This window comes from Lutra lutra, chromosome 8, assembly GCF_902655055.1.
Source record: "Lutra lutra chromosome 8, mLutLut1.2, whole genome shotgun sequence".
Taxonomy (NCBI): Eukaryota; Metazoa; Chordata; class Mammalia; order Carnivora; family Mustelidae; genus Lutra; species Lutra lutra.
Window position 1 is genome coordinate 53197486 of NC_062285.1, and position 22866 is coordinate 53220351.

At 35.1% G+C, this 22866-nt stretch overlaps 1 protein-coding gene and 1 pseudogene across 1 annotated transcript; both read left to right on the plus strand.

The window, feature by feature from the left end:
- Positions 1-7135: 7135 nt before the first annotated feature.
- Positions 7136-14145, plus strand: LOC125106885 (olfactory receptor 6C3-like; annotated as a pseudogene).
- Positions 14146-21028: 6883 nt separating this feature from the next.
- LOC125107298 (olfactory receptor 6C6-like) lies at positions 21029-21976 on the plus strand. Its single transcript, XM_047742248.1, has one exon. It carries the CDS (start codon positions 21035-21037, stop codon positions 21974-21976), a length of 942 nt encoding a protein of 313 aa, XP_047598204.1. The 5' UTR covers positions 21029-21034.
- The last annotated feature ends 890 nt before the right edge of the window (positions 21977-22866 follow it).

A 22866-nucleotide genomic window follows, 5' to 3' on the forward strand; every position in this document is an offset into this window, starting at 1 on the left:
GTCAGATGGTAACTGGTAAGTCAGATGTCAGATAAATCTGGCACATGTAATGTACTATAGGGATGGATATGAGTCTGTCAAGGACATAGTATAATTAGTTATCAATAAATAGTAGTGATTATTAATAATATGGAATTAATAATATGGAATTAATAATGGAATTATTAATAATATGGAACTGCTATGGTTGTGAATAAGTACAAATTATATTTGTAAAGTGGTGAGAACACTTAAGATTTTCCCATTTGTATTTTTAAAGGCACAATACAGTAATATTTTTTTTTCATTTTTACTTAAATTCAGTTAATTAAAATAAAATGTTTCATCAGTTTCAGAGGTAAGGTCAGTGGTTCTTCAGTCTTATATAATACCCAGTATTCATTATATCACGTGTCTTCCTTAATGTCCATTGCCTGGTTACCCCATCCCCTCACCCCTTTCCCCTAGAGTAACCCTTAGTTTGTTTCCTATGATTAAGAGTTTCTTATGGTTTGTGTGTCTCTCTCTGATTTCACTTTGTTTTATATTCTCCTCTCTTTCCCTGTGATTCTCCATTTTGTCTCTTAAATTCCACATATGAGTGAGATCATATGCTGTCTTTCTCTGATTGACTTACTTTGCTTAGAATAATACCCTCTTGTTCCATCCATGTCATTTCAAATGGCAAGATTTTATGTTTTTTTTGATGGCTAAGTAGTATTCCATAGTATAAATGCACCACATGGTCTTTATCCACTTATATCTTGATGGACATTTGGGATCTTTCCATAGTTTGGCTATTGTGGATGTTGCTGTTTTAAACATTAGGGTACAGGTGCCCCTTCGGATCACTATATTTGTATCTTTGGAGGTAAATGCTTAGTAGTGCAATTGCTGGGTTATAGGGTACCTCTATTTTTAACTTCTTGAAGAACCTCCATACTATTTTCCAGAGTGGCTACACCAGCTCACATTCCCACCAACAGTGTAAGAGGGTTCCTCTTTCTCTATCCTCCCTAACATCTGTAATTTCCTGAATGGTTAATTTTAGCCATTCTGACTGCTGTAGATGGTATCTCGTTGTGGCTTTGATTTGTATTTTCCTGATGCTGAGTGATGTGAAGCATTTTCTCATGTGTCTGTTGGCCTTTTTACAGTCTTCTTTAGGGAAATGTTGATTTGTGTCCTCTGTCCATTTCTTTATTTTATTTTATTTATTTATTTGAGAGAGAGAGAGAGAGCATGAGAGGAGAGAGAGATCAGTGGGAGAAGCAGACTCCCCGCCGAGCAGGGAGTCCGATGTGGGACTCAATCCCAGGACTCCAGGATCATGACCTGAGCCGAAGGCAGTTGCTTAACCAACTGAGCCACCCAGGCGCCCCTCCTCTGTCCATTTCTTGATTGGATTATTTGTTCTTTAGGTGTGAGTATGATTATTTCTTTATAGATTTTGGATACAAGCCCTTTATCTGATAAGACATTTGCAAAATATTTTCTCCCATTCTGTAGGTTCTCTTTCAGTTTTGTTGACTGTTTCCTTTCTTGGGCAAAAGCTTTTTATCTGGATGAAGTCCCAAGAGTTCATTTTTGCCATTGCCTTTCTTAGCCTTTGGAGATTTGTCTAGCAGGAAATTGTGGTGGCTGAGGTCACAGCAGTTGCTGACTGTGTTCTCCTTAAGGATTTTGATGAATTCTGTCTTACATCCAAGTCTTTCATGCATTTTGAGTCTCTTTGTAAATGGTGTGAGAAAATGGTCCAGTTTCATCCTCCTGCATGTGGCTGTCCAATTTTCCCAATACCATTTGTTGAAAAGACTTTTTTAACAGAAGTCTTTTTGCCACTGGATATTCTTTCCTGCTTTGTTGAAGGTTAGTTGACCATAGAGTTGAGGGTCATTTCTGAGTTCTCTATTCTCTTCCAATAGCCAATAGCATACAAAAGACAACATATGTGTCTGTTTTTGTGCCACTACCATAGCATCTGAATGATTACAGATTTGTAATATAGGTTTTCTTTTACAACATTCTTTTGGCTATTCAGGGTCTTTTCTGGTTCCATATATATATTAGGATTATTTTTTTTCCAGCTCAGTGAAAAAAGTTGATGGTATTTTGATAGAGATTGCATTGAATGTGTAGATTGCTCTAGGTAGCATAGGCATTTTAACAATATTTATTCTTCCAGTTCATGAGCATGGGGTGTTTTTCCATTTCTTTGTGTCTTCCTCAATTTCTTTCATGAGTACTCCATAGTTTTCTGAGTAAAGATCCTTTGCCTGTTGCTTAGGTTTACTCCTATGTATCTTGTGGTTCTTGGTGCAATTGTAAATGAGATCCACTCCTTAATTTCTCTTTCTTCTATCTCATTGTTAGTGTATAAAATTCAACTGTTTTCTGTGCATTTATTTTATATCCTGCCACTCTGATTTCATGCATAAGTTCTGGTAATTTGGGGGTGGAGTCTTTTGGGTTCTCCACATTGAATATCAAGCCATCTATGATGAGTGAGAGTCTGACTTTTTTGCCAGTTAGGATGTCCTTTGTTTCTTTTGCTGTCTAATTGCTGAGACTAGGACTTCTAGTACTATGTTGAACGAAAGCAGTGAGAGAGGTCATCCCTGCCATGTTCCTGACCCTAGGGAAAAGTTGTCAGTTTTCCCCCATTGAGAATGATATTTGTCTGGGCTTTCTGTATGTGTCTTCTATGATATTGAGGTATGTTCCCTCTATCCCTATACTGTGAAGAGTTTTAATCAAGAAAGCATTCCGTACTTTATCAAATACTTTTTCTGCATCTATTAAGAGGCTCATACAGTTCTTGTCCTTTCTTTTATTAATGTAGTATGTCACATTGATTGATTTGTGGATGTTGAACCACACTTGCAGCTCAGGAATAAATCTCACTTTGTTGAGGTTAATTACCCTTTTAATGCACTTTTAGGTGCTATTAGCTAGTAACTTGGTGAGAATTATTGCATCCATGTTTATCAGGGATATTGGTCTGTAATTCTCCTTTTTGGTAGGGTCTTTCTCTGATTTGGGGATCAAGGTAATCCTGGCTTCATAGAAAGAGTTTGGAAGTTTTCCTAACATTTCTATTTTTTGAACAAGAATCAGAAGAATAAGCCTTAGTATTTCTTCAAGTGTTCAGTAGAATTTCCCTGGAAAACCATCCAGTCCTGGACCTTTGTTTGTTGTGAGATTTTTGATTACTGCTTCAATTACCTTGCTGGTTATGGTTCTGTTCAGTTTCTTCCTGTTCAAGTTTTAGTAGGATATACATTTCTAGGAATGCATCTATATCTTCCACATTGCCTAATTTATTGGCATATAGTTGCTCCTAAAGTGTATAATTGTATTTCTTCAGTGTTGGTTGAGATCTCTCTCTTTCATTCATGATTTTATTTATTTCGGTCCTTTCTCCTTCTTTATGATAAGTCTGGTCAGGGGTTTATCAATCTTATTAATTTTTTCAAAGAACCAGGTGCAAGTTTTGCTGATCTATTTTACTGCTCTTTTGATTTCTACTTCATTGATTTCTGCTGTAATCTTTATTAATTTTATTCTCCTCCTGAGTTTAGGCTTTATTTTCTGTTCTTTTCCCAGCAACTTTTGGTGTAAGGTTCAATTGTCTCTTTGAGACCTTTCATGTTTCTTGAGAAAGGCTTGTATTGCTATATACTAGATTCTTGGTGTATCTGTTCGTTGCCTGTTTCTTAGAAGAAATTGCATCCCAAAATTGTAAAAAAGAAATATATATATATATATATATATATATATATATACACACACACACACACACACATATATGTATATATATATATATATATACACAAAAATAAAATTAAATATAATAAAAGGATAGAATGTAAGTGTGAAAATGAACATTAAAAGATTTTAGAAAAGAGTTGTAAGGGGTGCGTGGGTGGCTCAGTGGGTTAAGCCTCTGCCTTCAGCTCAGGTCATGATCTCAGGGTCCTGGGATCGAGCCCAGCATCGACCTCTCTGCTCAGCAGGGAGCCTGCTTCCTCCCTCTCTTTCTCTGCCTACTTGTGATCTCTGTCTGTCAAATAAATATATAAAGTCCTTAAAAAAAAAAGTTGACAAATAAGAAATTGGTTGAACAGGGAAGGAGAAAAAAATAAAATTGAAAGATAAAAGAATTGTGGGGAAAAACTATGAATTCTATATACTGTTTTCACCTAGCACTTGAGTTTTGTAATTTCCTATAATCTGTAAACCTGGTCTGAGCCAGATATTCTTGATGATATTCCTGAGATCACTGATTCTCCAGTGTATTTGCCCCAGACACACTGGCACGGCCCTTGCCAAGGGATCAGGCTAAGTAATCTGCTCTGATTGCTGCCTATGGCTTTTGTTCCCTGAAGGCTTTCCATGCCTCTTTAGAGGATATGAATGAAAATGGCAGCCTCCCAGTCTCCTTCCCCTGAGACTAAAGAAAAGGGCCCCACTCCTATGTGCCCTCAGATAAAAGTAGTCAATCACTCCCATCTCCCTGGTCTCTATCCACTCTTAGTGCCCACCCAGCCTGTGAGAGTGCATTTCTATCCCAGGCATGTAATCCCATTTAGAGTCTCCAAACCCTGCAGACTCCTGTGGTTCACACTCATGCCACTCCTTCCACAGGTGGAAAGGGGGTCTCACAATAGTTCTGCCTCTTGCTGGGCCCCTGCTTGAAGGGCGGTGGGTCAGCCATGCTGCTCTTCATGGTATATGGCAACCTGACCTGAGAGTCCATTCCTGGGCTCACTGATTGCAGCCAGCTTCCCTGCTCTGATGTCTGGGAACTCTGCCACAGCCTGGTCTTCTTGTAACTCTGGGGATCTTGAGACCACACTGTGCCACCAAGTATCCTACCCTGTTTCTACCACCTGACCACCTTTCAGACAGGGATGGCACTCAGTGGAGCAGACTTCTAAAAGTTCTGATTTTAGGCTCTCTGCTATATTGTTTTCCAGTAGCTGGCTGATGAAGTCTCCTTCCCTCCTCAGTTTATCAACCCATAGATCACCTCAGATTCACTTCTCCAGATCTCTTACCTTGCAGAAATTGGTCACTTTTCTATTTGTAGAGTTGCAGCTCTTCTTTTCTTAGATCTCCAGTTAGGTTCACATGTGTTCAGAATTCTTTGAAAGCTATCTAGCTGAATTCCTGGGGCCAGACAAAAACTAATGTCTCCTACTCATCCACCATCTTGGACTATCTACAATACAGTACTGTTAACTTTAAGCAAAATGTAGTACAGAAAACAATGTTCTTTAACAATATTCATCTTCAAAATCTTTGCTACTTATTTACCATACAGAACTGAACTCCTGCCAGTTAATAGCAATTCCCCATTGCCCACCCTGATCCCTCCCAAAGTAACCAATTTTCTACTCTCCATTTCCATGAGATAGACTAATTATAACACCTCATATAAGTGGAATTATGCAATTTTTGTTCTCCTGTGACTGACTTATTTCACTTAACCTAAACTCCTCCAGACTCATCAATGTTGTCACATATCTTTAAAAAAAGGAAAAAAAAAAAAAGGGGGAGGGATGAACAACCATACAATGATCAAAGTTTGTCCTGCTCAGCCTTTCTGATGATCCTGATCTTCTGCTTGTGATTTTACTCTTTTTATTTATCACATCCATATTACATGTCACTGGCAACCTGGCTGTCATTACTCTAAACTTCATAGACTTCCATCTATAGACGTCTGTGTGTTTCTTTAGAGGAAACTACTCTATCTTAGAAATCTCATTTACCACTCTATGTATTTGTAGATTTCTGGGGACAATCATCACCAAGGACAAAATCCTTTCTCATAACAGTTATATAGTCCAACAATTTCTCTTTATCTTCATGGAGGTGAATGAATTTCCCATTCTAACTGCTCTGTCCTCTGACCACTCTCTTGCCATCTGTAAACTCCTTCATTACATCACCGTCATAAACAGGAAACTATACTTCCTGCTTGTGCTCTATGCATGGTTGTGTGAGTTCCTGACCATTTCCCTACCCCTTAGGCTTCTGTTCCAGCTGGATAAATGTGTGTCTAATGTCACAACTTTGTCTGTGCCTATCTTTTGCTTGTACAACTATCTTCTCAGATGCATGGCTCCTAGAAGTAATTGGCTTTTCCTTTGTTTTGGTTACTTTGTTATTTACTTTGGCATTTGTGATATTGCCCAATATACATCATATCTGCTAGTGAAAGAAAAAAAATGTTTAGTTCACTAATATTTCTCACATGATTGTCATTGTCATTTCCATATATGCTAATTACTCAGCAGCGGGGGAAAAGGACTTCATTGACCAAAGAAGTAGCTATTCTCAATAACTCTGTTGGCCCCATGATGAACTCCTTCATTTGCTCTCTATGGAACCAGAAAGACACAAACCTTCAAAGGTTTGGTCCTTGAAGTACTGTCTCATACAAAGAAATCAAAAAATTCTGATTAATATGAACTAACGTTATCATGAAGATTTAACAAGAGAAAAAATTTTAAACTTCTAATCTGCTATCTTCCCACATCCATGTCACAGCTATAGGAAATGCTGAGCTCATTTGCTAAATACTCTATATATCAGGAAAGTGGCTGAGTTGTGTCCTCCTTTAAAGTATTTGTAGGTTTCATGTAAATGATTTATAATTGTGACTATAAACTGGTAGTTATGGAACATAAATCATTTGCTTAGTATTATAAATAATAAAAATATTTTATCAAAAACATTAATTCCAAAAGATTTATGCACCCTCACATTTTCTGTGGCATTATTCACAATAGTCAAGATATGGAAACAGCCTAAGTGTATGCTGAGAGATGAATAGTGAAAGAAGTGGTTGTGTGTGTGTGTGTGTGTGTGTGTGTGTAACGGAATATTACTCAGCTATAAAGAAGGGTGAGTTCTTGCCATTTACATTGATAGACACAGAGAATACTATGCCAATTGAAATATGCCAGATAGAGAAAGACAAAGGCCAGATGTTTTCACTTATATGTAGACTCTAAAAAGCAAAATGAACAAGTAAACCAGGAAACAAATCAGAAACAAACCCATCAGTGCAGAGAACAATATGGAGAACATATATTAGGACAAAATCACAAATGCCATATGGAAAGTGTTGTGGGTGATGAACACAATGGGTGAAGAGGAGTGGGAGGTACAGATTTCTAGTTATGGAATAAATAAGTCACAGGAATAAAAGGTACAGCAGAGGGAATATAGTCAATGCTATTGTAAACCTGTTGTATGGTGACAGATGGCAAGTTTACGAAGATATTGGGTCTCTTTAGCCTCAACACTTGGACACTGCGATCTGGTCTTTATGAGACTGTCTTTATTACTAAGTGAAGTGTGGCTTCATTTTGTCTTCCCGTTTATAAAATATGTAAGTGATTTCTAATATCTGTGATTGTTAGCCTGCAATGGTTTTTACTTTTGTCTGTAGGAGGGAAATTTTGAAATATTTATCAAAATTTAGACTCACATAAATATTCTACAAGTATTTGTATATATGCAAAGGAATGCATACAAATGGATTTAGCACTATAGCTGTGATGTGATATTGGTAGCAACCTGATTTCCTAAAATTTAACCAACAAAGCAACTGCTAAATTACATACAAATCTCCTCTGGTAATTTATGCAATTTACTCCTATAATTGAAAATGTAAAGCTAAAGTTTCAAAAATTCTTCTGATTTTTCAAGATATTAATATGTATCTTTGATAGGAGAAGATGGTGTGGGGAGAAGACCCTGAACACACCTTCTTCACAGACTACACCGAATTAACTTATTAGTAGTACAATTCCTCCTGAAGAACTAGGGCTGACTGAACAGCTTCTGAACAACCAAAGATAAAGACAAAGGTAAGAGCACAGAATAAACAGGAGACACAGTAACAAAGTGAGGCCCCACCCCCTTGCCTGGACCTTAAGTGGGAGGGTTAGTACTGAGGGCCTGGGAAGATTCCTCTGTCCTTGGGCACCAGTAGGAAAAGCTGCAGTTTAAAAGCACCAAAGAGGGGCGCCTGGGTGGCCCAGTGGGTTAAAGCCTCTGCCTTCGGCTCAGGTCATGATTCCAGGGTCCTGGGATCGAGCCCCGCATCGGGCTCTCTGCTCAGCGGGGAGCCTGCTTCCGTCTCTCTCTCTGCCTCCCTCTCTGCCTGCTTGTGATCTCTCTCTGTCAAATAAATAAATAAAATCTTTAAAAAATAAATAAATACATAAATAAATAAAAGCACCAAAGAGCTGCAGGGATTCTGTCTCCCCATATGCCCTAAAAGCCCAGACTGGACTAGGATCTGCATCCAGTTGCCTGAGACCTCAGTGAGCAATCCCTATCAAAATACCAATAGCATTTTTCACAAGAACAGATAATCGTAAAATGTATATGGAACCACAGAAGACCCCAAATAGCCAAAGCAAACTTGAGAAAGAATAATAAAGTTCAAGGTATCCCAATCCTAGATTTCAAGTTATACTACAAAAGTATAGTAATGAAAATAGTACAGTACTGGCACAAAAACAGACACACACATCAATAGAACAGACTACAGACCCAAGAAATAAACTTATGATCATATTGTCACTTAATCTATGAAAAGGAGTTAGAAAATGCAATGGGGAAAGAACAGTATTTTCAATAAAAAGTGCTAGTAAAACTGGAGAATTACATATAAAAGAATGAAACCTGCTACTTTCCAACCCAGTGTACTCAAATTTAAAAAAATAAAAAAAATAAAAAATAAATAAACTCAATGAATTAAAAAACTAAATGTGAGATCTGGAACCATAAATAATCCTAGGGAAAAAAAAAATCACAGGCAGTAATTTCTCTGACAGGGACTATAACAACAATTTTCTAGATAGGCAATGGTGATAAAAGTGAAAATAAACTACTGAGACTACAGCAAAACAAAAATTTTTGCACAACAAACAAAAGCATCAACAAAATAATAAGTCTACCTACTGAATAGGAGAAGATATTTGCAAACAATATATCTGATAAGGGTTAAATTCCAAAATATATAAAGAACTTATGCTACTAAACACCAAAAAATAATCAATCTGATTTTAAAATAAGCAGATGACCTGAATACACAAGACATATAGATGGCCAATAGACATTTGACAAGATGCTCAACTTCATGGATCAATAAGTAAATACAAATCAAAACCACACTGAGATGTTACCTTCCACCAGCTTAGCATGGCTACAATCAAAATGACAAAAAATAACACATGTTGGGAAGATGTGGAGAAAAAGGACCTTACATATGCTGTTTTTGTAAGAATGTAAATTATTACACCCACTGTAGAAACATTATGGAGGTTTCTCAGAAAATTAAGAATAGAAATACCTTAGGACCCAATGATTTTATTATTGGGTATTTTCCACCCCCCTTAAAACCCACCAATTTGAAAATATACACACCCATATGCTTACTGACATTATTTTACATTATTTACAATAACCAAGATATGAAGGCAACCTAAGTGTCTGACAATAGATGAATGGATAGGGAAGAGGTGGTATATCTATATCTATATCTATACACACATATATGTACACATATGTGTACATATATATATCTTGGTGTGTGTATGTATATACAATATATGTAATGGAAAAATACACAGCCATAAAAAAGGGTGAGATCCTGCCATTTGAGGCAGCATGGATAGATATAGAGGGTATTATCATAAGTGCAATAGGTCAGATTGAGAAAGACAAATACCATATGATTCTCTTCATACGTGACTTATTTTTAAAATTTTATAAACAAACAATAATCAGATTCAGATGTTTAAATATGGAGAATAAACTGATGGTTGTGAGAGGAGAGGTGGGGGGTGGTAAAAGGGGTGAAAGGGAGAGGGAGATACTGACTTTCAGTTATTGAGTGAATAAGTCATGGGAGTAAAAACACAACAGAAGGAATACAATCAATGATATTATAAAACCAGTGTAAGGGGACAGATGGTAGCTAGACTTGTAGTGAACATAACATAATGTATAAACTTGTCAAATCACTAAGTGTATACCTGAAACTAACATAACATTGTGTGTCAACTATATTCACATTTTTTTTAAAGTAATAACTTAAAAAAGAAAACGTAGGTAAATTTGTTGAGCACAGAGCAGGCATTTTTCAAGGGAACAATGGGATCCAAAATTAGTGATGTAGAGTGTGGATATAATAAGCAGGTTGGGGCTGAGAGTTGAAAGGATAAGGGATTTCTGGAGAGGCTTTTAGATCTGGCAGAGGATTTAATCCTGAATGGTTTTTGGAAGAAGATAGGCGATAGCCTAACACTGATGTCTGAAAATGTTTTGGGGTTTTTTGTTTTTAACAAATCTGGTAACTGTTCAGATATTTTTATTTCAGAGCTCTATTTTCATTTTAGGGTTAGTAATAAAAGTACACAACAAAAATAAATTGTTTATTTATTCATTCTACTTTATATAGGTGGAGATGTATAAATTAATAAAGTCTGGCTGCTACCTTCACTGAAGGGTCCACTACTATGCAGCTCAGCACTATATTTAACTATTCCTGAAGGAACAGAGAATAAATTATCTCCTGAGTCATCAACTGAGTTCCATAGGAATATGAGGAAAAATAAGTAGAGACAAAGGGAAACCAGATTGATTGGATCAGCTGGTAGGTACATTTTTGCTTTTATGTCACTATATTGTTAGCTGTCTGGATAGATGCATGTCATGGCATCATTATACTTCTTACGTTATCTCTCCTTTTCTTTTCTCCACTCTGGTCTCTCAGGGATTTATACAATGACCAGAGAAGGTAAAATTGTTTTGTCTTTGGATAGTATTCAGTCAATCTTCATCTTATCCAGGGAGCTGTGAAATATTTTACCTTCAAGTCAGAGGGCTTTATTTCCTGGAAATCTCTTAAAGAACTCACAGGCTTACAATGGTAATTCTTGAAGTTCAGGTCAGAACAATGTTTATGGTAATATGGAAAGATAAAAGCGATAAAAAGAAATTTCTTTGCTTAGAGCAGAAACTATAGAAACCTTGCATGCAACCAAGCCTGCATTTTACATGACAGAGGCAAGGGTGAACGCATGACAAAAACCTGAAATTCATTATGAATGCACTGCCTCTCACATTTTAAGTAAATTAAGAAAATGTGGGGTTATGTTTAAGACCTGTATCATTAGACATATCAAAAAAATATGCTACATTGTCAATGAATGTGCTCATTTCTCTTCCATTCCAGAGGTTATTTTGTTGAAATAAATTGCAGGGATCCCAAAGTTATGGGATTGTAACTTTGGGATTGTTACTAATTGTAAAATTCACTATTTTCAGTCATTGTTCAAAACACAGGAACAATCTCTGCCTTTTGATCTGCCAAATTTGCTAGTTATCAAACTAGTATATGTACAGTTACTAATTGTAAAATTTAATATTTTCAGTCATTGTTCAAAACACAGGAACAATCTCTGTCTTTTGATCTGCCAATTCTGTTGGTATGGTATACCAAATATGTGTCTATTCCTAAAAGAAGAGAATGTTGATTGTCAAGAAAAATTAAAAGAAAAAAAGGCACAATACAAACTTGACACTTCTGCCCTACAGACTTACCCAGTTCATCCCATAGAAAAAAAAATAATACTTGATAATACTTGATAATACTATCAAGAACTTATGGCATAGATAAAATGCTCGTTCCTAAGAATAAAGAGAGAATGTGATGGATAAAAGTCATACAGATAAACATTTTAATAATTTGTGGTTTCTAAAAGTAAATTTTACAAAGAATTTTATTGATTCAACTTGTTTAGTCTTCTGGAGAAAAGACAAGAAACATTTGTCATCACAAAATTCCTTTATGAACTCCTTTTATCCTCAGAAAAATTTGGAGAGCAAAAAGACAAAGTGAGCAAAAAAGAAAAAAGAAAAAAAAAGAAAAAGAAAAGCAGACAAGTATGTCAATTGTTAATTTAAATAAGGAACATGAAGATGACATAAATGTACCAGTTTGCTGTAAAAATTATGTTATTTGTATGGCTTCATTTATGTATTAAATAACATCTCTGGCTTCTGATTTATTTCACATAAATAAAGAATTCTACTCTCATTTATAACCAAGGCAATTCTAGTATTATATTTCTAAGATAGGAAACACATTTATTTCTTCTGGCCACATTTGAAAGAATATATATTAAAAATAACAATAATCATAACTCTTATTAAGCTCAGAAATTGTGACTGGGTCTTCAGCTTCCACCAAAATCTTAGAAGACAGCAAAGTTCAAAAATGGCATCAGAGTGAAAACTCAGAATTAGACATTTCAGTCCTAGGAGCACACAACCTTGGAAACTAGAAAACAGTGTCTCAATATCTAAATTAGACGTGATAACGATTCTTGCAGAAACATATTGCTCTTGCCTCTGGAGACATATCTAGAAAAATGTTGTTATGGACAATTTCAGAGAGATTACTATTTGTGCCCTCTTCTAGTATTTTTATGCTTTCAGGTCTCAACTTTTAGAACTCTAATCCATTTTGAGTTTAGTTTTGTGTATGTTGTAAGAGAGTGGTGTAGTTGTATTCTTCTGCATGTAGCTGACCAGTTTACAAAACCATCTGTTGAAGAGACTTTTTTTCCCCCATTGGAGTATCCAATATGAAGTATGGAACCAAGGAACCAAGTAACTCTTAACTGTAGAGAACAAACTGATGATTACCAGAGGGGAGGTTGGTGGGGGAAAGGGAGAGATAGGGGGTGGGGATTAAGGAGTGCACATGTCCTGATGAGTACTGGGTGATGTATGCAATTGTTGACTCACTATATTGTACACTGAAATGAATATAACACTGTGTGTTAACTATACTGAAATTAAACTAAAAATAAATAAATAAAAATTAAGCAATATATTGCACATGTAGACAATTTGGTAACAGGTACAGGTGTTATGTAAAGTCACTCGTGAGGGGGCTTTTAACATAGACCTGTGAATACGGTTTTCCATTTCAAGAGAGGATGTATAAAATATTTACACTTTAACAGGCTGAGTGGATATTGCAAAACTGCACACAGGAAAAAAGTTCCATTGCTTCATTTCATTGGAGCTAATAATAGGAACTCTTAAATTTTCAATTCCTTTACTGTTCACACACTCTTTCTTTCTGTTTTGTTTCTCAACAGATTTTGCTTAAAGAAAATAAAAAGCAGTGTGAGAAACCATATAATGATTACGGAGTTCATTCTCTTGGGCATCTCAGATGACCCACAGCTTCAAGTTGTAATCTTTATCTTTTTATTTATGGCTTATGTATTAAGTGTCACTGGAAACCTAACCATCATCATCCTCACCTTGATAGACTGTCATCTCAAGACTCCTATGTATTACTTCCTGCAGAATTTCTACTTCTTAGAAATCACATTCACCAGTGTCTCTATCCCCAAATTTTTGGGGGCAATCATTACGAATATCAACCATTTCCTATAAGAATTGTTTAGCTCAACTATTTTTCTTCATCTTCATGGGTGTTTCTGAACTTTTCCTTCTCACTGCCATGTCTTTTGATCATTACATTGCCATCTGCAGCCTCTTCATTACACCACCATCATGAGCAAAAATGTCTGTACCCTGTTTGTCTTTGGGTCCTGGCTAGGGGGATTTCTTACCATTTTCCCACCACGCATGCTCATCCTCTAGCTAGATTTCTGTGCTTCCAATGTAATTGATCATTTCTCTTGTGACTATTTCCCCATCTTACAACTCTCGTGCTCAGATACATGGCTTTTGGAGATGATTGGCTTTTACTTTGCTTTTGTCACTCTGATCTTCACTTTGGCCTTAGTGATTCTTTCCTACCTGTGCATCCTTAGCACCATCCTGAGAATCCCATCTTCTAGTCAGAGGAAAAAGGCTTTCTCCACATGCTCCTCTCACTTGATTGTCATTTCCATCTCTTATGGGAGCTGTATATTCATGTATGTCAAGCCTTCAGCAAAAGAAAGAGCATCACTGACCAAAGGAGTAGCTATTCTCAACACCTCAATTGCCCCCATGTTGAACCCTTTTATTTATGCCCTGAGGAATCAGCAAGTAAAACAAGCTTTCAGAAACTTGCTTCATAAAGTACTGCTTTCTAGACACAAATGAAAATATGTATTAACATGAATGGATGTCATTGCGAAGATCCCATTAAAGGGCAAATAAAATTTCAACTTCTAGAGTATCTTCTAATATCCATCTCCCAAATACTTGCTATGATGTGCTCATTTCCTTAAGCTTTCTTTTAAACCTAAAGTAACTTTGTTGTGTCTTTCTTTCAAACCCTCTATAGGTTCCATTTCCTCATTGATTTGTAAGACTAAATAAGACATCAGTGGCTATAAAACAATAATCATTTTCCTGATTGTTCCAAATAATATAAATACTTATTTTTACTGTAAAGACTTGAGTAAACACTCTTTTCATAGGTTTATTCTAAAATCTTGTGTTCCATTACTAATATCACATTTCTTTCTTTTTCTTACATTTTCTTTCTTAAAGCTATAAAAAGTATGAAATAAATTATCCAACAATCATATTTTGTGCACACAAACTGCAGTATCTGTCCAGTTCTTCATGCTCAGTTGAGTGTTTATTTTATTGCTTATAAATTATTTAAAAGTCATGCATCTTTTCCTTTCTAGCTATGCTCAAGGCATGTGTTATGTCTTTTTTATGTACTACCCTTGTTTAACTGTATTATTATTATTTAAGATTTTAGGGGCTCCTGGGTGACTCAGTTGGTTAAGTTGCTGCCTTCAGCTTAGGTCATGATCCCAGGGTCCTGGGATCAAGCCTAGCATCAGATCCTTGCTCAGCAGGAAGCCTGCTTCTCTGATTGCTGCTCCCCCATGCTTGTGTTCTCTTTGTGTCAAATATATAAATAAAAGCTTTAAAAATAATAAAAAATAAAAAATAAATATTTTATTTTTTTTATTTGAGAAAGAGAGAGAGCATGAACAGGGGAAGAAGAGGGTCTGAGGGAAAGGGATAAGCAGATACCCTGCTGAGTGGGAGTCTGATGTGGGTCTCAATTCTGGGACCCTGAGATCATCACCTGAACTGAAGTCAGACGCTTAACCAATGGAGCCACCAGGCTTCCCAAATCTGTATTATTTGTTTAAATATATAGCAGATGGAGATGTAGGCAGTCACCATTACACTTATGCCACATGAGTTTTTGATAGGAATTTCATAAATAATAATATCTTTCCTGGGGCGCCTGGATGGCTCAGTGGGTTAAAGCCTCTGTTCATGTCATGATCCCAGGGTCCTGGGATCGAGCCCCACATCTCTGCTCAGCGGGGAGCCTGCTTCCTCCTCTCTCTCTCTGCCTGCCTCTCTGCCTACTTGTGATCTCTGTCTGTCAAATAAATAAATAAAATCTTTAAAAAATAATATCTCTTCTCTAGAGAACAATTAACTAGGTATGTCCTAAATAATATCATGTTTAATCTTCACAGCTTTATGGTAACATAGACTGATTATCTCTGTTATAGGTGTGCAAAGTGATGCTTGGAAAGGTTGAGTAATTTGCCTTAGATCTTGAGGTATAACAGCCAATGTGGTAACTGCTTTGTAAAACAAAACAGAGACAAAAAGTTGTGTTTATTTCAAGCATATTTAAAACTATGGGAACCTGAAAGAATCTATAGCTTTTACTTAGGACCTGCACAATTTTATTGGTGTTTTACACTCACATTATATCATTTGGGCATGATTATATTACTATAGTCTAGTTGGGGAAGGTACTAATTCCTAATATTATTCTTGGCAAATACATTAAAATTCTAATCAAACAAAACAAGAAGCTCTTCAAGGTCCATTGCTGGTGAGCAACAGAGTGGGAAGGAAAAAATGTATGAAGTATTAGCACTCTTATAGTACCAAACCTTCTTATTGGAAGACAGATTAAACATATTAAGTAAACAATGGAACCACATATGATAATTGTCTTTCTCTGACTGACTTATTTCACTTAGCATAATACCCTTTAGTTCCATCCATGTCATGCAAATGGTAGGTATTCATCCTTTCTGAAGGCTCTTAACTCTAGGAAGCAAACTGTGGGTTACAGAAGGGAGGGGGATGGGAGGATGGGATAAATGGATGATGGGCATTAAAGCGGGCACGTGATGGATGAGCACTGGGTATTATACGCAAATAATGAATCATTGAACATTACCTCAAAACTAATGATGCACTACTATAGGTTGGCTAATTGAATTTAAATTAAAAACAAGAGTGGACTTAGTACTATGTAGTAGATTATCAGTTTTTAAACGTTGGCATGGGGGAGTAGCACATTCAGTAGAGATATGCATTAGGAACTAGATGTTTGATTGTTAATCTCTGATTAAGGGAAGCAAACTTTACCTAGTGTGGTTGTTTGCTTGTTTTTTTGTTTGTTTGTTTGTTTGTTTGTTTTTGTTTTTTCCCCTGTCTCATTGGACACTGTCCCCAAGATTCCTTTTCAAATTCAATACTAATGTATATGATTTTTTATATTCCTTAGTGTTTTATGAGTAGCCCTGCTCTAGCAATTTTGATTCACTGAAATATTTCCAGTGATCCAGCAGCCCAGAGAACATATAAAACAGTAAGTAGCTTATGCTACATAAAATCTGTGTAGAAACCATACCAGACAGTTTAAAGACAACTGCTGATATTTTTTTCCTCTTAGATTCTCCTTTGCTGCACCTCAAAGGTTTAAGCCATTGGGTTTTCATTTTCACTGTCTCCATGTATTTTTTTTTATTTCTGAGTGCTATCATTGTTGACCCATTTATTGTTGGTAACACATTATTTAACCTCCATGTATTCCTGTTCTTTCCACTTTTTTTTTCTTGTGGTTGATTTGTAGTTTCATAGTGTTGTGGTCTAGTTTCACAGCATTGTGGTATGACTTTGATCTTTTTTAATTTGTTGAGACTTCTTTTGTGGCCTAACCTGTGATCTATAACAGAGAGTAGTCATTCTTGAAAAGAATGTGTATTCTGTTGTTTTAGGCTGGAATAATCTGAATACCACTGCTAAACTCATCTGGTCTGTCCAATGTGTCATCAATGCTATTGTTTCCTTGTTGATTTTTTTCTTCATATATTTGCTCCTTTCTCACTCTCTGTACACAAAGAAATATATATTGTTCATTTATCATGCAAATGGTTGTGAAAAGAAAGCTGGGGTAATAATACTTATATCAGATAAAATAGACTTTAATATCAATACTCTAAAAAGAGGCAAATGATGCTAATTAATTATAGCAGGAACAATCCAACAAGAAAATATAACAATTGTAGTATTTATGTACCCAATATGGGAGCACCAAATACACAAAGCAGTTAATAACAAACATCAAGGAACAAATCAATAATAATACAATAATAGTAGGTGACTTTCACACCCTATTACATGAATGGATAAATCATATGGACAGAAACAATCTCAATTACAATTACACCAAAAATAATAAAATACTTAAGGAAAAAAAACCTCACCAAGGAGATGAAAGACCTGTACTCTAAAAACTGTAAAACACTGATGAAAGGAATGGAAGATGATACAACCATATGGCAAGGTATTCCATGCTCATGGGCTGGTAGAACAAATATTGTTAAAATGTTTATACTACCCAAAGCAATCTAAACATTTACTGCAATCCCTATCAAAATGCTAAGAGCATGTTTCACAAAACTACAACAAGCAGCTCTAAAATTTGTTTTAGATAGGGGTGCCACCAAAATCACAAACCCAAATAACCAAAGCAAGTTGAAAAAGAACAAAATTGGAGTTATCACAATTCTGGACTTCAAGTTATATTACAAAGCTATAGTAATCAAAACAGTATGGTATTGGCAGGAAAGTAGACACAGATCAATGGAACAGAATAAAAAGTTCAGAAATAAACCCATGGTACAATTACTCTTTGACAAAGAAGGCAAAAATAAGCAGTGGGAAGACAGTCTTTTTCACCAATGGAGTTGGAAAAACTGGAAAGCTACATGCAAAAGAAAGAAACTGGACCACTTTCTTATATCAAACACAAAAATAAATTCAAAAGGAAACTTTGTGCATTATTAGTGGAAATACAAATTGATGTAGCCACTGTTGAAGACAATATGAGGCTTCCTAAAACCTTAAAATAAAACTACTCTATGATCCATTAATTCCACGACTGAGCATTTACCCAAAGAATATAAAAATAGTAATTAAAATATTTGTGCACTCTGCCTTTGAACATTATTTACAATGGCCAAAATATAGAAGCAGCTCAAGTGTGCATGTACAGAAGGGGATCAAGATTACACTTACCTTAAAGAGCACTGCATCATGTACAGAATTAATGAATCACTCCATTGTACACCTGAAACTAATATAAAACTGTAGGTAGACTATACTGGATTCAAAATTTTTAAAAATATACGTAGAGTTAATTTAAAGAAGAAAAAAAGAGAAAAAATTTCAATCAATATACTTGAAGTTAAGGAAAGACTACAGAATTTTCCAAATTAAAGGAAACTAAAACATTATGGTAATTAAATTAACATATAAGTCTAAATTGTATTATTTTCTATTAAAAAAAAAACTTTTAGTCACTGGTGAAACTTAAATAACATTGGAGAAGTATGTTAATAATCTATGAATGTTAATGCCCTGACATTAATGGCTATAACATGCTTATCTAGTAGAATATTCTTTTTTGTTATAAACACATACTATTATATCAAATAGCAGATGGATCAACAAATGATCCGGGAATAAATGATCTTCATGGTTATTTGTTGGTTTTCTTCTTTATATTTTATATCAAAATTTTAAAAATAGCAAAATATTAAGTATTGCCCTACACCTCCAATTTGGGGCATAGTTACTTCACTAGTTAATGAAATCCTACTATTGACTGGGGAAGCAAGTGAACAGTTTCCATTTGGGCTAACCCCTCTTAATGTGTAGAAATGGTCACACTGTCTCAGGGTACTGGAATATCTGAAATTCTTGTTGGCATTAAGTTTAGGGTTTAAATTACTTCTAGTTCTCTTTTGGGAGAATATGTTTTGTAGTTAAAGAAATTCAGTTTTGTGCTTAAGGCAATTCACAGTAGTTTTTATTTCCTTCCTTTTTTGTTTGTTTTGGTTGTTGTCTTATTTTTCACATAACTGATATTCCTGATATAAGTCTCCAGGGGGCATTTCTTCTCCTTCTCCTTCTCCTTCTCCTTCTCCTTCTCCTTCTCCTTCTCCTTCTCCTTCTTCTTCTTTCTTCTTCTCCTTCTTCTTCTTCTTCTTCTTCTTCTTCTTCTTCTTCTTCTTCTTCTTCCTCTTCTTCTTCTTCTTCTTCCTCTTCTTCTTCCTCCTCCTCCTCTTCTTCTTCTTCTTCTTCTTCTTCTTCTTCTTCTTCTTCTTCTTCTTCTTCTTCTTCTTCTTCTTCTTCTTCTTCTTCTTTCTTCTTCTTCTCCTCTCTTCCTCTTCCTCTTTCTTCTTCTTCTTCCTCTTCCTCTTCCTCTTCTTCTTCCTCTTTCTTCTTCTTCTTCTTCTTCTTCTTCTTCTTCTTCTTCTTCTTCTTCTTCTTCTTCCTCTTCCTCTTCCTCTTCCTCTTCCTCTTTCTTCTTCTTCTCCTTCTCCTTCTTTCTTCTTCTTCTTCTTCTTCTTCTTCTTCTTCTTCTTCTTCTTCTTCTTCTTCTTCTTCTCTTCTTTCTTCTTCTTCTTAAAATTAATCCCCTGTGTATCTTATGAGCAAAGTAATAAAACTGTTCCTTTTGTTAGCGCATAATTTGAAGCAAGAATTCTTTGTTACAAAATTTGGGTTCCTTTTGTATGAGGGATTTCCCCAAATCACTTTTCATTTAGAGCATTATATTTTCACTTAGTATTTTTATAGAGACATTTACCTTCATCTTAATATATAAGAAAAAAGACAAAAAATCAATCTCATCCAGCCTGAAAGAGGATTCTAATTATTTGTAATATCTGGGTTGTGTCATTTTAATGACCATCAGTGAGAGTGAAAGTTATTAACAGATTAATATAATTTCCAGAATGCATATATGTTATTAGAATCTTTCTGCAGAAATGATTTGGAATTAACTTTCCTTTTAAACTATTGAATTTTTTGTAATATTATTAGAGATGGAATATTTGTCATTTACTTTTGACCACTGTTTCTACCATAATCCCATAAGGGGAAAATTATATCAATGTATTCTAGATATGGTAAGTCACTTATAATTTGCAGTCAATATCTAGATCATAAATGAAAGCATTGCTACAAGTAAAAGTCCGGTAATATCCATTGACTTTTGAACTGTCATTTACTTTTCTATTTTTATGTAGATGTAACAGTCAAAACCTCATGATTAAATGCAACTGCTGAGAAGACTGATGTATTTGAAATGAATGAAAAATAATAATTAAGTGAAATGAGATAAAGGAACAATGGGGAAGTACTGCATTGGGACAAAATAATGGTATATATCTGAATATTTCAATCATAGAAATAGTATGTAACTGTCATTACTTCCATATTTCACAAATTTTTAAGTGTTTTGATGAGCTAAGAATTTTTGAAGAGAAAATTACATATAGATATTGGTATTAATTTTCTGGATATTATGAGAAATTTTTCAATGATTTTTAAGCTATACATAGAAAATACATTTAAGGTCAAGCTTTTGTTCTATTTAGACATGAAAGAGAATTTACCTCATTCGGAAATAATCAGCTAAAATTTAAATGATCTTTCAAGTTCAAATAGGGAAAAAGAAAAAGTTTAGTACTGTTCTTATCATAACTGTCACTTAAACGCAACAATCAGTTAGACTGACCAAGGCTAATACAGTTTTAAGTATCATCTATCCTGTTAAATTGGATCAATTTTTTAAACTTCTTTACATTTCTTACTACGTTTTTTCTTTTTTCCTGACAGTAGCTTTTGTAAAAATCTTCTTTTTTCCAATTCTGAAGTTGTCTTCTTTCTCTATTTAATAGTACTCAGGTCTGAAATGAGGAATCAGTCAAGAGAGATGGAATTCATTCTCCTAGGATTGACTGATGACCCACAATTGCAAATTGTGATTTTTATATTTTTCCTTCTAAACTATGTGTTCAGTGTGGTGGGGAACTTAACCATTATCCTTCTTACCTTGCTAGATTCCTGCCTCAAGACTCCCATGTATTTTTTCCTCCGAAATTTCTCCTTCTTGGAAGCTTCATTGACAACAGTCTGTATTCCCAGATACCTGATAAGCATCATGACTAAAAACAAAATAATTTCCTACAATAGTTGTGCATCTCAGTTATTCTTTTTCCTCTTACTAGAAATTACAGAATTTTACCTACTGGCTGCCATGTCTTTTGACCGGTATGTAGCAATCTGCAAACCTCTACATTACCCCATCATTATGAACAACAAAGTGTGTTACCAACTTCTATTCAGTTCATGGACAGTTGGCTTTCTGCTTTTGTTTCCACCATTGGCCTCAGGACTGACACTGGATTTTTGTGCTTCCAAAGTGATTGATCATTTCATGTGTGACTCTTCCCCTGTGCTGCAGCTTTCCTGCACTGACATTCATTTACTGGAATTACTTTCATTTGTCTTATCTCTTATAAATCTCCTAGTCACGTTGCTGTTACTGGTTCTTTCTTACACATATATTATCAAGACCATTCTAAAAATCCCCTCTTCTGCTCAGAAAAGAACAAAGGCTTTTTCTACTTGTTCTTCTCATATGATTGTAGTCTCCCTTACTTATGGTAGCTGTATCTTTAATTACATAAAGCCAACAGCAAAGGAAAGGGTGACTTTATCCAAAGGTGTAAGTGTTATTTATACCTCAGTTGCCCCTTTATTAAACCCTTTCATTTATGCTCTCAGAAACCAGCAAGTGAAACAAGCCTTCAAGGACACACTCCAAAAGATTTTCTCTTTTTTCAAAAAATGAAGAAGAAATTTAATTTTAAAACCTTGAAGAAGAAAGTAAATAAACATTTTGACTCATCTAATACGTTTACTTATTCTGTCCTTCAATTAGTTCACCTCATAATATTTTTTACCTCACAACATTTTAACCAAACATTTCAGCACAGTGCATCTTTTCCTTCCTACTTCTCTTTATGATTAGATGCATTCCTTTCTGTGCTATAGTAGAGTATTACCTTGAGTTATCAATACAAATGTGAAATTTCTTTTATTCTACAAACATGGTACTGACTTCCTCAAGAAATGATTTTAAATAGATATTCATCATTAGAATTTTAAAGAATAATACAGACATCAATATAACAGTATACACTACTGGAACTCTAGGAAGTTCTTAAAATGTGACTCACCTGTTTCAACACGGAAAGAAAAAAAGGCAGGCTTCAAGTCATAAAAATCTCGTATGTTCTAAAATGTAGCAGGACGTAATCTGGTAGGTTTAGAGACCAGAAAATGTGAAATGACTAAGGATCACACATATGATATGTTTATCACACACACAAGTCAATGATCTCACTCTTAAAATGTCTTTTCATTTGATCTGGAGTACAATATAGAAACATGGATAGTAGGTGATTCTAATGCAGGTGGCACCTTTGAGAGTTTTCTTTTTTAATATAAAAACCTACGCAAGCAGATTTTTACCTTATAAAAACACTATGTTAAATGTGTTGAGGATGGGTTTTTGGATATTGGCATCTAGGAGGCAAGTTGGAAGGCTTATATTTTAAACTAAATGGGTTATTTGAGAGTTGAAATGTAATAATGCCAATGAATCTGAAGGTCCAGGAAATGGTTCCAGAGATATTTAGGAAAAAAAAAAAAAAAAGAGGAATGGTTGGACATTTGGTC